The sequence below is a fragment of the Austrofundulus limnaeus genome, unplaced genomic scaffold (assembly GCF_001266775.1).
Source record: "Austrofundulus limnaeus strain Quisiro unplaced genomic scaffold, Austrofundulus_limnaeus-1.0 Scaffold33, whole genome shotgun sequence".
In the NCBI taxonomy this organism is placed as follows: domain Eukaryota; kingdom Metazoa; phylum Chordata; class Actinopteri; order Cyprinodontiformes; family Rivulidae; genus Austrofundulus; species Austrofundulus limnaeus.
This window is the reverse complement of record NW_013952435.1, coordinates 832435-847711: the sequence shown is the minus strand read 5'-3', so window position 1 is coordinate 847711 and position 15277 is coordinate 832435. Positions and strand designations below refer to the sequence as shown.

The 15277-nt window shown below is 40.9% G+C and overlaps 2 protein-coding genes across 2 annotated transcripts in view; one reads left to right on the top strand and one right to left on the bottom strand.

The window, feature by feature from the left end:
- Positions 1-692, bottom strand: part of opn6a (opsin 6, group member a) — a 14433-nt gene extending 13741 nt beyond the window's left edge. The window contains exon 1 of the mRNA XM_014005939.1: positions 573-692. Coding sequence (XP_013861393.1) covers positions 573-603 — 31 coding nt within the window. The 5' untranslated portion in view covers positions 604-692. The remainder of the gene's footprint in view (positions 1-572) is intronic.
- A 117-nt stretch (positions 693-809) lies between these two features.
- Positions 810-15277, top strand: LOC106515887 (vitrin; the record flags this gene model as incomplete). Its single annotated transcript, XM_014005940.1, is given in 13 exon segments — positions 810-1118; positions 3818-3908; positions 4914-4979; positions 5189-5345; positions 5433-5566; positions 5644-5721; positions 7239-7406; positions 7872-7916; positions 9341-9379; positions 9455-9505; positions 12319-12387; positions 12752-12817; positions 15220-15277. Coding segments are annotated over 12 exon segments (965 nt in total), but the record flags the coding sequence as incomplete, so codon positions are not given.

Here is a 15277-nt window from a genome sequence, read left to right as displayed (position 1 = left end):
CATTAGCACCTCTAGTAATATATTTACTGAGAAAAATGTTGACGTGTTCAATACTTATTTTACCCGCTGTACCTCATAATCAGTAGGTACTGGTTACATAACTAGTAATCAACAGGTACCGGGTACATGACAAACCTATCATTAACTTAGCTAAATGTATCCGAAAGCTGCATAGACTCTAATGGTGTCAAAAGAGGGCTAAAAGCTAACAGAGGCTTGTTGAAAGTAGCAGAACAGTAGCTTAAAGCTAAAAGTTTCATAAAGAGACAAAYGGGTAAGTACACTGAAGCAGATTTTTAAAGAGATTGAAGTGATTTCAATGGGGGAAATATTTGTAAATAAAGGTAATATACTGAAAAGTATAAAAATTACAAAAACCAAACAGTGCWGCACCAAACACCTGTAAGAGCTGAAAGTTTTGATATAAAAGCTCAATTTTGACTTAAATAAAGGCAAAACTAATGCTGATTCAGCATTCACACAATCATTTTTGGTGGGGTTTTACTGCCTTTTTTTTTATCAAAGACCCTGATGGTTGAAACAATGAGCTCTTTTTCTGCAGCACCTCAGACCTTTAAATTCAAATGGCAGCCAACCATCCATGGAGAGCTGAGGGAGCAACACCTTCTGCGCTCCAAACAGCGGGGCTCTGAGACTGAGGAGGAGCTTCAGGGGTCCAGCAGCCGGTTAGAAACCACCTACCCCAAAGTGAGAGTCTGTCAGTGTCATAAAAACAAATAACTGGTTCAAATCTTTGTTGGATTTGTTGCAAAGCAGACATYTGCTCCCTGAAGCGGCAGCGTGACGCAGACCTTCCCGTCCTCTCCTGCGCGTCCTTTCCTGATGGATCTTTGGACTTTTTTTCTGCCTGTGTGTGAAAAACTGGAAGCCTGAAGTGGGACGGACGAACAGKGGGAGACTCTGGCTCCATTTACGTCCTCCACTTTTAATGAGCCCAGCGATCAGACACGCGTAAAGCTCCAGGTGGACCCGGAGCCTGCGYCCGCACCGCTCCAAACGTCTCCACGGCGCGGAGGAATTAAAGACAGATTGCGCGCGGAATTACCTCTTTTATTTATTTTTTTATTTTTTAACGGATTCCATCAGCAGCAGCTCAGGTAGGTGCACAGAGTTTAAAGCTGAGAACCTCCTGCATGGCAGCTTCAGGTTTCAACAGAAGGTTTTTGTTTCTTGAGTCATTGATCAACTCGTCAAATGACGCACGGTTGCGCGTAATTGCGCTTTAATTTTTAAAAGATGATCACCCCAGGAGCTCTGATTAGCACCACAGGAGGGGTTTGCATTTCTTTGTAACTATTTATTTCATTAYATATTACAGTTTGTTTCATCTCATTTTGAAATGTTAAATCTGAGTGAACATGATTTCAGATTTTATCACGAAAACATTCAATCCTGGCTCCTAAAATTGGATTTACACTGAGTAAATAAATTTTAAATGACAGAGTTTTATACAGAATGTGTCAAACTGAAGGCTCACGGGCCAGATTGTCCCTTTTTACAGATTTGTTGGTCTGTGAGGTAATATTTTAAACATCTTAGAACAATTTTGTTTGTGCCGCCTCTTATTGTGCTAACAAACTGAGCCTATTTAGTACAGGCTGCATTTTTAAAGTTAAAAACTTCTAGTAATCAGTTTGATTTTAATGAGGAAAGAGAAACTGCTTCAAATAAACTCTTGCAGATGAGCCTTAAAATGACTGGATCAGCGTAAAATAAAAGTGTTTAAATTAAAAACAAATGTTGGCATAAGATTAAAGGTTTTATTTAAATAGTTTCTGTTCTAAATTCTGTTTCAGGGAATGGTTTTTTATAGTTGAATCATTTGACACATGGTTAATTCAAAATAAAAGTTCAAACTCTCCCCGTAGAGTTCGACACCTCGGCCTTTATTTTGAAATGATTTGCTGCACCAGAGGAAAGTTCTTCAGCGTTTAATGCAAGTTTTTGCAAATCCAGTTTGACGTGTCTTTGTGTCTTCCTCCCAACTTTTCAAAGAGTCSGACTGGAAGCGCAGGTGGTCTCCATGTCCAGCAGCAGGCTGCAGGCTGGGGCTTGAGTCAAGAATTAAAGTGATTCAGCTCRATAAACAAACAGAGCATCAGCAGCTGACCCTGCAGAGACATGTTGGGYTCTGATCTGTAACTTTTGGCAACATGCTCTCAGCTCTGACACCTGTGAACGGAGAGGATTACACTCCCTGTGAGAAACTAAAGCTCTCAGCTGGAAACACCTCCGTTTTTTACTCCTGCTGTTTTTGCACCATGCTGCTGTAAAAAAAGGGAGGATGTAAGAAAAACAGCTCCTCTGATGAAGTGCGTGTGGTCCCGTTGTGTGTTTGGAATACCCACACAGCCTCTCATCCTGTTTGCATTGTAGCCTCTGCACACCTTTAACACACCTGTCAGGTATGAGKTTTTTCCTCCGCATTATCAGATTTATGGCAGATTACCGGAAAGTTTGCCCGCAGGAGCTGAAAGTGTGCATTTCTCATGCAGAAACCAATGAACTGGTTTTGTTTCTGCAGCGTTTATAAGGTTGTGTTGCGCACATAATCCACATTATAGCTGCAATAATTTCCTGTGCACGTTAATTCCCCAAACTATGCGACTTGTCTGGGCTTATTTTGCTTCGTAAAACATGAKCGGGGGCCAAAGCACCAAACCTAATTGCAGATTTTGGTTTCTTAATTGAGTTTATGAGGTTGTGTGTCTGTTCTTCACTGTGCAGGAAGCTCCCAAAGACATAATTTGCTCAGAGAACACAAATTAGAAGGAATCAAATGATTGTTATTTTCTAACGATGATGTCATGCAGCTCTGCAGAGGAGTGGCAGTCATCAGTGTTACCTGAATGTGACTTTGGAGCTTCCTGTCCAACAGCTGATCTCTCAGAGGTGCGGGTTCTGGTCTCCCATCCCCTGTAGATGCGTTCCAGCTTGCACGCCGTCCACGTTCCCTCCTCCTCCTGCAAAAACAAATTGTAGTTCTCGCAACTTGTCATGTCTGCCTACCTGTCAGAGCTCAGCAGGCTGGAAAAACCACGTCAGCGCTGACAGATGCAGTGGGGAAAGYCCTGCTACTGTTTTCACAGTTCATCCTGCAAACTGTTTCATTAGTTGTACTTTAATGTGAATATCACAGTTTGTGGAGGTTGGACTCTGGACTGCACGAGGAGCTTGAAAAAGATGCAAAATGAAACCTTTCTCTGTCATAATTAAAACTTTTCTCATGTTGTTACCACCAGTGCTGTGATCAGGCTCTAATTTTACATCGCCCACTTCTGCTCTAACTCTAACTATGATTTGTTTTTTTGTTTTGTTTTTTCATTCTCAGTCTGAATGACAGAGTCATTCTCTTTGCCCTAAACCAAAATAAATTTCAAAGTAAAACCCGGCTTGATGTGGTCGTCGCCCTAAAACAAAGAACCCATCAGACTGGGAGCAGTTTTCCATTCTTTACACGTTAGATTACGTCTCTGCTCTTTAATAAGTCTGACTGTGCTGATTTTGAGTGGGCCGGCTTCTTTATACAGTTTTGTTTCAGAGGCCAGATGTTTTAAATTGGCTAAAATTGTGTCTTTATCTGGAATCTTTGAAGTCTGACAGCACGGTGGGTAATGTAAAGACACAGTGTGGCCTTCAGGTCCAGAGCAGCCCTGGATTCAAAAAGGGCTCGAAACTAAAAGAGTTTGACTCCATGTTGGTCCATGWGGTGAAGCTGCTTGTTTTGAGTTATTAGGAAGCAGGGAAATGGTTTAAAATAAAAGATAAAGCCTGTTCTGTTTCTTGTTTCTGTCAGGTTGAACCGTTTTACAAGAACATCTGGCTGAGCTTTAGGATCTGAACATCATCCATCATGATCAAACCGACAGTTAATGTCATCGTTYTTGGTGAGAAAACAGTTTTTTCTGCGGAAGTCCATTACTGTCATTTTTAGTAAAAAAAATCATATTTATGAGATACTATCTCACATTAATGATTCAGCATTCCCTAATCTGATTTAGTGTCTAAAGGTTATGGTTCTGCACCTCACAAATCTGACAGTATAATAAATTTATGACTCAACATCTTATACATCTGACTCAGTGTCTCATAAGTTTGACTTAATATCTCAAATTCTAACTCAGCATTTCATAAATTTGACATAAAATAAAAAAATGACTCAGCATCTCAGAAGTATTACAAAGTATCTCAGAATCTGACTCAGCATCTTATATGTCTGACTTTGTATCCAAGAAATAAGTCTGACTCACCATCTCATAATTCTGACTTAGTATCTCAAAATTATGACTCAGCATATCATGAATCTGGTTTAGTATCTCATAAGTCTGACTTAATATCACAAACTATGACTCAACATCTCATAAGTCTGACTTAGCATCTCATATGTCTGACTTAATATCTCAAACTATGACTCAGTATTGCATAAGTCTGGCTTAATATCTCAAACTATGACTCCGCATCTCATAATTCTGACTTAGTATCTCAAAATAATGACTCAGCATATCATAAACCTGACTTAGTATCTCATAAGTCTGACTTAATATCTCAAACTATGACACAGCATCTTATAATTCTGACTTAGTATCTTAAATTAAGACTTATTATTTTGAATGTATGACTCAGCATGTCTTAATTATGAGATGTTATGTCAAAATTAAATCGTATTTTTTCATTTTGACATAGTATGTTATAATTCTGACTTAGCAGATTTTTTATTTCCTTCCATGTAGCAGAAATGGTCTTCCATACTTAACTAATATCCAGTCCTATAATCTGTTTGCTGTTCATTTACACCCCATGATTGTGTCTTTGTGTGTAGTGAAAAAAAAACACAGTAATGATTGTGTTTCTTTGTCTACTGAAACATGACRTGCCCTCTGCTTCACCCTCAGCGTTCCTCTTGTTCTGGGCGTGCTGGGCCAAGCCTAACGGATCAAAGAACAAGAAACCAAAGCAAGGTAGACCTGATCCCCATGCTGTAAACCCCATCAGCTACAGTCAGCTCATTGTTTACACCACCTTTCAGTTCATTTACTGTGCTTGGCAGGAAAAGGAATGTTTTCACTCTCAGCTCATTTTTCAACACGTTAAGTTTTAATGTGATCATAGCTGGAAGTGTCCAGTTTTCACCTGTTTGTCTCTAACGATCCTCCTCTTCCACCTACAGTTGTACCAGACATCGAGTGCGATGTGAGAGCAGGTAAGATTAACCTCCCTGAGTTTATCGCCCGATGTCCGGCGCAGTGCAGGGAAAGCAGGCAGCAGGTCTACGGGACCGGCGTGTTCGCCTCCATCTCCAGCATCTGCAACGCAGCCATCCACAGGTGTGACGACCCAAACTAAAAAAAAAAAATCACCAAATCTGTCTTGTGACACCGTTATTTAATTCCACTAACCTGTCGTCCCCACAGTGGAGTCATCACAAACTCAGGAGGGAAGGTGATCGTGAGGAAGATGGCCGGGCAGAACGTCTACAAAGGAAGCAACTCCCACGGCGTGCGGTCGCTGTCCCTGCCAAAGTGGAGGGAGTCGTTTGTCGTCTCAGGTAACGAGGACAAAGTGAACGCCATCATTTAAAAAACAAAAACAAAAACAACAAGATTTAACTCTGTGGTGTTTCAGTGGGGAAACCAAAGAAAGGAGTCATCTACCCATCGACTCTGGACTACGTCCCRTCAAGACCGACCTACGTCAAAACCAGTAAGAGTCGAGTTCAACACAAATATGTTTGTTTGGTTGTTTAGACGAGTGGTTCCCAAACTGTTTCCTCAAAGCCCCCCAAACCAAGCCGAGTCCACCGCCCCCCAATCCCTTGCTACTCCCCACCTCTTCCAAAGATGCATTCAACAAATCTCTATCAAAATAATAACATAATAAAGAGAACAGTTACAAGCTTTTAGTTTGAAAAGGGAGAAAATTTCAAATTGACTTCTTTTGGTGATTTTTTTTAAATGAAAACAATAAATCAAAATTTTCACAAGCTCTGAGCAAATGTGGTTATGTGCCCCCCTTGTGCTCTATAGCGCCTCTTCAGGGGGGGYTTGACCCCCTCAGGTTGGAAACCACTGGTTTAAACTTGAAGTTAGGTCTTTTTAACTCCACATGTCTTCAACTACGTCGTTTTTATGACTGTCTGATAGAGGTGTAAATCAGAAGCTTTATCACGATACGATGATTTTGTATATTGGTGATGCTTTCTTTTACGGTACCATTATTACCATGTAATTACATGGTAATTAGGGTACAAAAGAAAAACCTGTTAGTAAAACTACCTTTATTGGGTAACTACAATAAAATCACTATTCAACAGTAACTCAACACATTTATAACCAAAAGAATGCAACTAAATGTTGGGGTTAGTGGTTAATTGCAATAAGATATAACTTTAAAACTGTCTAAATTACCTACTACTTATTTAGGTGTTACTTAGTGAATTGTAATACATTACCAGGTAAGTGCTACATTACTGCAGACAATTACATAGTAAAATTTTACCCCAATTACCACGTAATTACATGTAAAAAAGGTAGTAATTACCATTTAATTACATTTTTTCATTACCTTGTAATTACATGGTAATAAGGGTACCATAATAGAAAGCGTTAGCGATATTTCGATTTGTTAGGATGACAATACGATGTTTCTCAATATCACAAAGTCTGTCAGGATACAATTAAATTTTGTTCAGCTCAAAAATCTGSGAAATGATGCGATACACAATTATTGTGTTAGATGGATCAATGTTTTCATTTTGCTTTGATGTAATCAAACCATTAATCGTTTAATCGATATATCGATGTGAAGCGATGTGTCGTTACACCTCTACTGTCCAAGGCTTACTTTTAAGGCTGTGTTCCTGTCTGGCTCATTTTGACACAGGTGTGTGGATATCATGGTGACTCTAATAGGATTCTGTATGGATCTGATGATGATTCTTATAGTTTTAAATAAAATGTTTAACTATAAATATCCAAGTATAGCTGTCAGGAGCTTGAGATGATCTAAATTCGGCTTTAAAAAGCTTCACTTTTTTTTTAAATCTGCTTGTCATCACTTTAAAAACATTCTGGGGACTAAGGGGATCACTGAGCAAATATCCCCGGCGCTCGTTGAAGTTTTGCTAAGAACGACCGGAATGCTTCGTGGCACAGAGGTTACTGTGGAGCCATCCCCCCTCCCCGCGTCATGACCCGCTTTCATCTCTCATCTCCCTCCAGGTCAGAAGGAGGCCACCACCACGCYGCTACCCACGACAACGCCCGAACCCACCACCACAACTCCCAAACCCACCACCACCACACAAACCACCACTACACCCCCAACGACAACGACCACCACCACCACCGCCAAGGCCCGAGCTGCTGCCCACAAACCCAGAGATGCAGGTGAGCGCACCTCCAACACATCAAATCATCTCCACATTAGCAGCTGGGAATTAGAGCCTGCCGGAACAAGCTGTCTCATGTAGCACTGATTGACTGCAGCAGGTAATTACCTACAGTTACAAATACGTTTATGAGCAATTACAGCCTGTCTGTGAAGAACTTAATACAGTTCCGCTCAGATGCTCGACTGCCTCTGTGAGCAGATGAACAAAGCTTTCATCGCTGATTAAATGAAAACACCAATCAGACAGTGATCGCTGTGAGTCTGAATCAGGGTTTTTTGTTTTTTTGGCCCAACTGCAGCAGTGGTGAGTAGACAGCGTTCTTATCTTGAAGGTATGCGTTCAGATGAGATGGGCGCCGAGCCAAATAACCTCCCGAGCGTTTCTCTCCCTTTCATTTTCTGTAACATTATCTGGCTTGTCTTCATGCCGGCACCCCTCCATCTGTCTTCCTTCCATCCAGGCAGCAGTCACCCGTACCTCGCCCATGTGGCCGCCTCAAGTTCAAGTAAGTGAAGCAAAAATGAAAGCTAATTTAATCGTTTATTTATTTTTTCGTCTGAGGTTGAAAGGTTGAGATTGCATGAGTTCACCAACCATGTTACAGTATGTGCATCAAGATACTACATGTGTTTTGTTTCAAAAGTCTGTTTTAAAGGCCGGTTAGTCGGCCCCCAAAATCTGAAGAAGTTTGGACAGTTTGTAAAATAAAAATTAAAAACTGAATGCAATGACAGTTTTATAGATATTATTTACAGTGGAATGCAGTAAACATTTCTACTGTTGAAACAAACAAATTTTGAATTTTACAGCAGCAGGCACCAAAACTCTAAATTGATCACAGGTGGTTGTTTGACTCATTTCTCTCTATGTGTCCCTGATGGACTTCCTGTCCAGGGTGTCCCCACCTCTCACAGTTACTGCTGGAGGTAAGTACCAGTTCTGTGGGACACAAAAAAGAGACGTGTGTAAACAACAAGGATGGATGGATGGATGATAGATAGATAGATGAGTAGATTGATTGATGAATGGATGGATGGATGGATGGATGGATGGGTGGATGGATGGATGGTTAGATGGATGGATGGATGGATGGATGATGGATGGTTAGATGGATGGATGGATGGATGGATGGGTGGATGGATGATGGATGGTTAGATGGATGGGTGGATGGATGGATGGATTGATGTTAGATGGATGGATGGATGGATGGATGGTTAGATGGATGGGTGGATGGATGATGGATGGTTAGATGGATGGGTGGATGGATGGATAGATGGTAGATTGATTGATGGATGGATAGATAGATTAATGGATGGATGATGGATGGATGGATAGATAGTTAAATGGATGGATGGATGGATCAACAGATGAATGGATGGATGGATAGATAGATTAATAGATGGATGGATGGATGGATGGATTGATTGATTAATGGATGAATTGATTGATTAATGGATGGATCAACAAATGAATGGATGGATGGATGGATGGATTGAATGATTAATGGATAGATTGATTGATTAATAGATGGATCAACAGATGGATGGATGGATGGATGGATGGATGGATGGATTGATTGATTAATGGATAGATTGATTGATTAATGGATGGATCAACAGATGAATGGATGGATGGATGGATGGACAAAAACAACCTTTAAAGAAGCAGTGCTTCTGTTCCCTCTGGATGATTGTGAACAACTTTTCTGAGACGTGTTGCTGCCATCAAATCCTAAAAACTCTATTCTTATGTAGAATTATACGTTTCTACATTAGAAATGTTAATTTTTCATTGTGAATAAAACATGGGTTCATGAGATTCAAATCATTGCATTCTGTTTTTAATCATATTTGACAAATTGTAGTATTAGTCACAGTTTCACGTCTACATTTTTGTCTAAATTCACCCCAAATTGTGTGGTTGGTGCAGGACAGTTACAGAACAGCCAAGGGAAGAGTCCCAGCCAAGGTAAAGTATTTTAATCCTGTTTGTGAAGATTTATCTAACTGTTTTTAGTAAAACTAAACAAACACATTTCTTCAGCGTTCAGAGGAAGTCCTTACCCAAACAGATACCCCCAACGAGCCAGCCCAGGTAAATCTTTGTTTTTTCTCTTATGCTGATGATGTTTTGTTCTGACGTGGATGAACTCTGCATGRCAGCTCTGTTCTGCACGGCTGCTTGGCTTTTAGAAATATGTTCCTCAGCCCAAAATACCAAACCAGTCGTCACAAACCAGGAGATCAAAAGGTTTCAGAGCTTAAATCAAGCTATTTCCACTAAAATAAAGCCAATTCTTTATGTTTTACATTGAGATTATTTCTGTTTTAACATGTTAGGAAATTCAAATTATATCTAAATAGCATTTAACATTCATTAAGTAATAATTTGCTGATGAGTGATTCATACCGTCAGTGAGCTGTGGTGGTTGAGAAGATGCTGCTGCAGGCAGTAAGCCCAAGGTTCAAAAATCCCCCGCAGGACAGAAAAACAGAAGTAATTGGGCTTGATTAACAGGGCGTGACATGTTGAGAACAAAAACACGACAAATGATGACGAGCAGGTGGAGAACAAAGGGGTCGGGTGGGGTTTATTTAAAGGAAGCTAATGGCAAACGACAGGTGCGCGTGGTGAAGCAGACAGCAGATGCTAACATCATAACCAGGGAGTAAAGACAAGACTCATTGAAGGACTGCATATCAACCGCTGCCTTCAAGTTTTTAACTAAGATAWTTTTTTACGATAAACAACGAAGTGCCGTACCTTCCCGTCACATCTTAAAAGATCCATTAGCTTTTTTATTATACATTGTAAATAACTCTCAGCTACTACCTCACCAAATTTTAGCTTAACGACTTTAAAGAGGAACTTACCCCAAAATTAACATTTTTTAGCCAATWAACTGTCTAGAATGTGTCTAAAATGTTATACAGTACTATTTCTGCGCTAAATTTGAAGTTTTTGTTCGTATTTGTTCAAATCTGCAATATTTGGTCTAAAAACGTATTTTTGCTGCATTCTATGGGTTGAGCAGCGGTACTGCAGTCTAATTTTCATATTGGTTAACCTCCAGTTTGTGGTTATTTCCTGCCAATTCATAGCCTGASCTGGGAATTTTTATTCGCATAATAGGCTGTTTAAACAATTTGATTGGTTGTATTCTTTCAACTGACATCTCTTTTGACCAACTGGGCTCATCTATAGACTCTCCAGAGCCCCTTATGTCCCACCCGTATGTGGTAGACGTAAATGATTGACTAGAATCAGCCAATCAAGCTATGAAAATGGTGGAATGACCCCTCCGGGTCAGGGGGGAGTTTTTGTCTGAAGTGGAGGACTGGGCGTCTTGTTGCAATGGCAGTGTAAGAAAATTTAGTGTTCGTTAACTGAAATCGAGACGAAACCACATAAATGTTGAATGGATTAAAATGTGAAGAGAATGGACCATACAACACCAGTTACTGGAGTGAACGCCGGTTTATTGCTGTCTGTGCAAGCAGGAAACCAACGCTGGCAAGAAACCAGAAGTCCCGGCTATAAGTACGTACATGGTCTTCAGTGCCTGGTACGCCCACTACTGGCCAATGGCTGAATCGCAGACACTCAGACAAAAAAAACCTGTACTTATGTTTGATTAATGGTTCTTTATGTGTTGTGATGGTGTTTTGGGCATGTATCTAAACTATTTTATTCAAGACATAACAATTGCCAAACAATGGATTATAAAAGTCAATAGTAAAAAAGGAAAACTACGGAAATGGTGTAATGCTTTTAAAATCAGTATCTAACATGATGACTAATACATTTCTTCAGCAGGATGTTTACTGTTTGACCTTATTAAGACTTTTTAAGATTCAACGCTAYGACAAAGGCAATAAAAGTACGTAGGATTTGTCCTGATATCGTATTGGGTTGATATCGTATCGGCCAATACTCAAGGCAGCATTATCGGTATCGTATCGGAAGTGAAAAAGCTGCATCGGGACACACGTAGAAAGTGTCTGGGTTTTTCTCCTGGACCTGTTGCCTCRGCTTTAACCACTTTAGTGTAGGCTAAGGTTGATTAACTGTGGTGGCCATTAGGGCTGTGTATTGGCAAGAATTTGGCGACACAATACATATCATGACAGAGGGGTCACGATACGATATATCCCGATATATTGCAATACTATAAGCAAGGCGATATATTGCGAATTTTTTGTCCAAAAATTCTAAATAAAAACCTCTTACAGGGGRAAAAAATGAAAAACCAAAATTCATTGTCTCAGAAAATTCTAATATTACATAGACATACTTTTGATACATTTAGCTGTGTTCTGCTTTGTATGCATTTTATTTTATTTGTTTCATATTTCTTATTTCATCCATGTTTTCAATTATTAGACTAAATTTGACAATAAATAGTTTGAACATAAATTTTTTGCAGCTTTTGGTTTTTAATATTAATTTACAATATGGTCACCCAACACTTAATGGCCTCTACCTCAAGAGGTAGAGTAGCCAAATGGCTGGCTCACTGCTGCCAGCTAATGGTCAGAGGCTGAACTACAACATAAAAATGARCRGCTGGCAGGAAAGTTGACATTTTAAACCTTAATAAAAAAAATCGATWCAGGGCTTTAGAATATCGATACAGTATYGGGAAATGAAATATCGCGATATTTCAGTGTATCGATAATTTCTTACACCCCTAGCGGCCATCTTGAATTGGATTGACTCTAAAATGTAATCAGTTGTAGACGTTCTGCCAAGGGTTTTACCTAATTCTGTCCATTGGTTCATGAGATATTCTGCTGACAGGGACAGACGTGACAGTAATAGTTATTTATGGTAAATGTTGGGTGATTTKCATTCCAGTGGCAATAAATAAAATTATTAATTTTGCAATATGTTTTCCAAACGTGTAGTTATAGGTGTGCGCAGAACGGAGGCGGGGTCGTCCATCAGGAGGCAGCCTTCCTCTCCAGTCGGTCCAGGTCAGCCTCCTCATTAACACCCACAAACACAGTTAAAACCAGGTAACAGATGTCTGCTGACCCCGGTCCTCACATTTCCCGGGTTCATCACTCCTCCGCAGAGAAYTGCTGTTTTCTGTCATTAGGAACTCGGTCATATTTCTATTTTACGAGATGAAAAGAGCCAAATGAAGCAGCGCTGAGGCTTGTAAACACRCCCGTCATATATCCTTTTGTTTATGATGTCATGCTGTGCAGAAAAGAAAAAAAAAGCTTTTAACTCAAAGTGAAAACAGCTGGGCTACATTTGGAAGATGGAAGCCCAGAACCTGAGCTCATCTCTGCTTTCCTTCTGTTCTTTCCCTTTTCTGCACGTTTCCCGCAGCAGCTTTTAACAGGGTTCAGCCCGTCCCRCCCGAGCGGACCCCAACTGCGAGCCAGTCCAACTCTGGTAAGTGTCCACAGACTCCGGGTGGGGAGTCCTCGGCCACGTAGACACAGGACGGGTCGGATCAAACGAGAGCCGTAAAAGCCCGGGTCACAAAGCAGCACTAATGTTTACCTTTGGTGGTATGCTGCGGTTTGAAGCCTGACCTGATCTTCTATAAACAGAGYGGAAATACAAGCAGACACTTAGATTTCACCCCACGGAACAAAAGAAAGAAACCTACTGGGTTTTCACGAGGCCATGCGACGTCGCCCGACCCGATCCGTCAGTTTTAATAGCGTCTCGTGACGGATCCCGTGTGGTTTGGGTTCATCCCCGCCTTTTTTTAAACACTTGCAGACAACACCGCAGAGATGAAAGTGGCGGTGCCAGTGCTACYGCAGAGGCCCGGTCCACGTCGCTGCAGGATCTGGGTCCACTCGTCGCGAGCAGAAAGCCCATCGAACCGGGCGAGGTGTGGCTCTCTGAGGAATGCATTTCTGTTTTTTCTTCTGAGGAATGCAAACAAAAAAAACAAGAATCCCTTAAAATTAGACAGGCCCGTGTCTGTTTAAAGGACGGCCGATTGTAGGATTTGATTTACAGAATGAGAGAGTGAGCAGACCCGTTCAGAKGAACTGTTTGTAAATGTCTTCACTGATTGCCTCGAGGTAATTCCTCCAGGAGGAAGTCAGAGATTGAAGGTCAATGTGTGCCCCTGGAGCTCTGTCTTTCGTAAACTCTCTTGAAGGGAAGGTACTTGTTGAAGTAATTGATTTACAAGTTGAAGTATTTTTTTTCAGGTCTTCCTCCGCAGTAACAACAGTGTTGCTCTGGTCTGTTGTGGTGAAGATGGAGCTGAGTTGAAAGACCAGTGAGTGTCCATTGACATTCCAACCCTCAGATGCGGTCACAAGGACCAAAGATCCTGGTTAGGAGCAGCTGAAATGACTGAGCTCAACCTTAGAGATATGAGGAGTTCCATTATTTGGAGGTTTTGGGTTTGTCCCACTGAATGGAGACCCCAAGAAGACTTCAAACTTACTGGTGACATTATGAGGATTATGTATCCTGTCTGGCCTGAGGATGTGTTGGAGGGGAACATCTGGGTGTCCTCCTTAAACCTAACTTCAGAAGAGGGGAAGGAATTAGACGAATGGAGCAGTAAACTTTAAATTCAAAAGCTCTAACACAGGATGAGAATCATAACCAGGGGCGGAGCTAGACTTTTTTTSGACGGGGTAGCACAGGGTGGCCAAGGTTTTTTATAGGGGGGCACATACAAATAAAGAAAAGCACTCTGGAAATAAAAATTCAAGATGGCAAGATGAAACTGCGTGAAAAAACACGCTAAATACTAGTCACAACTTATTATTCAGCTATTTATCGACATACAAAAGCTGAAGATTATTGTAGAAGTTAAATGCTAATCCTAAATTCAAGATGGCMACCACAGCTAACTATAAAATGCAATAATTCAACCATTTTAAGACTTACTGAGATGAAATATGTTCTGGAGTATCTAAGAATGATCACTTGCCGATAGTCGATGCTAATCCCAAATTAAGCTAACCACTAATATTAATGCTAATTTTACAAAGGGCTGTAATTCAGCAAGTTAAAAAAAATACACAGTTAAAAAAGTTATAGTAGTATCGCAGAACAATCTTTAACAAAATCTAAATGGAAAGATCCCCACCCACTTGTCATTTATACGGCCAATCARGTGCCAGAGGTTGACACTTGCCACCCCAGCCACCCCTCTGGCTCCACCCCTGATCATTACGTAATCTCTAACCTCCTGACCTCAGTCATCGCTGAAATGATTATGATCGATTCCYCTYAAAAAGCAKTGGTTCAGTCTGCCGCRCAGCRCCGAGCCTTTGACCAGCAGCAGCAGATTAGCCTTATCTCTGCGAGCTAYCTAAACTGTCCCTGGTTTGACACCAGCTTTATAAAAATACTTCCACGCTTCGGTGGGTGGCTGGCTGAGCTCTTTTAGGCCACCCCAGCCAATAGAGACCCTGCTCTTTAGCCGACCCCGTATGGGAACCTCAGAGTCGGGGTCCTGTGTTTGTGTAAGCTGCCGGTCCACCTCAGACGGGGGGTTAACTGAAGTGTGTTGTTATGGTTCAGTCGGTTGTAACAGAAGGGGGTTTCATTGTTTCGGTTTGGCACAGCTGTTTGGGCTTTAAGTGTTCAATTATACACATTCCTACTTTGTTTTTGCTTTTCTCAAAGTTGTAACTTCGCATTTTTGTGAAATGAAAAAATCAGATAAAAAAGTTTTTTTGAATAGTTTTACCTTTTTGGAGTGTTTGCTGCATTTCTGCTCTGAAAATAGAAAGAAAAAGTCAAATTTCACCAAAGCAACAATCACAAGAACGCTTTTCCTAAACGCAGCTTTCTAATCTTCTCCTGCGCAGCTTTTCCTAGAAGGGATTGGCCACCTCCTTCTTTTGCTCGTCCTGATTGGTTCCCTGG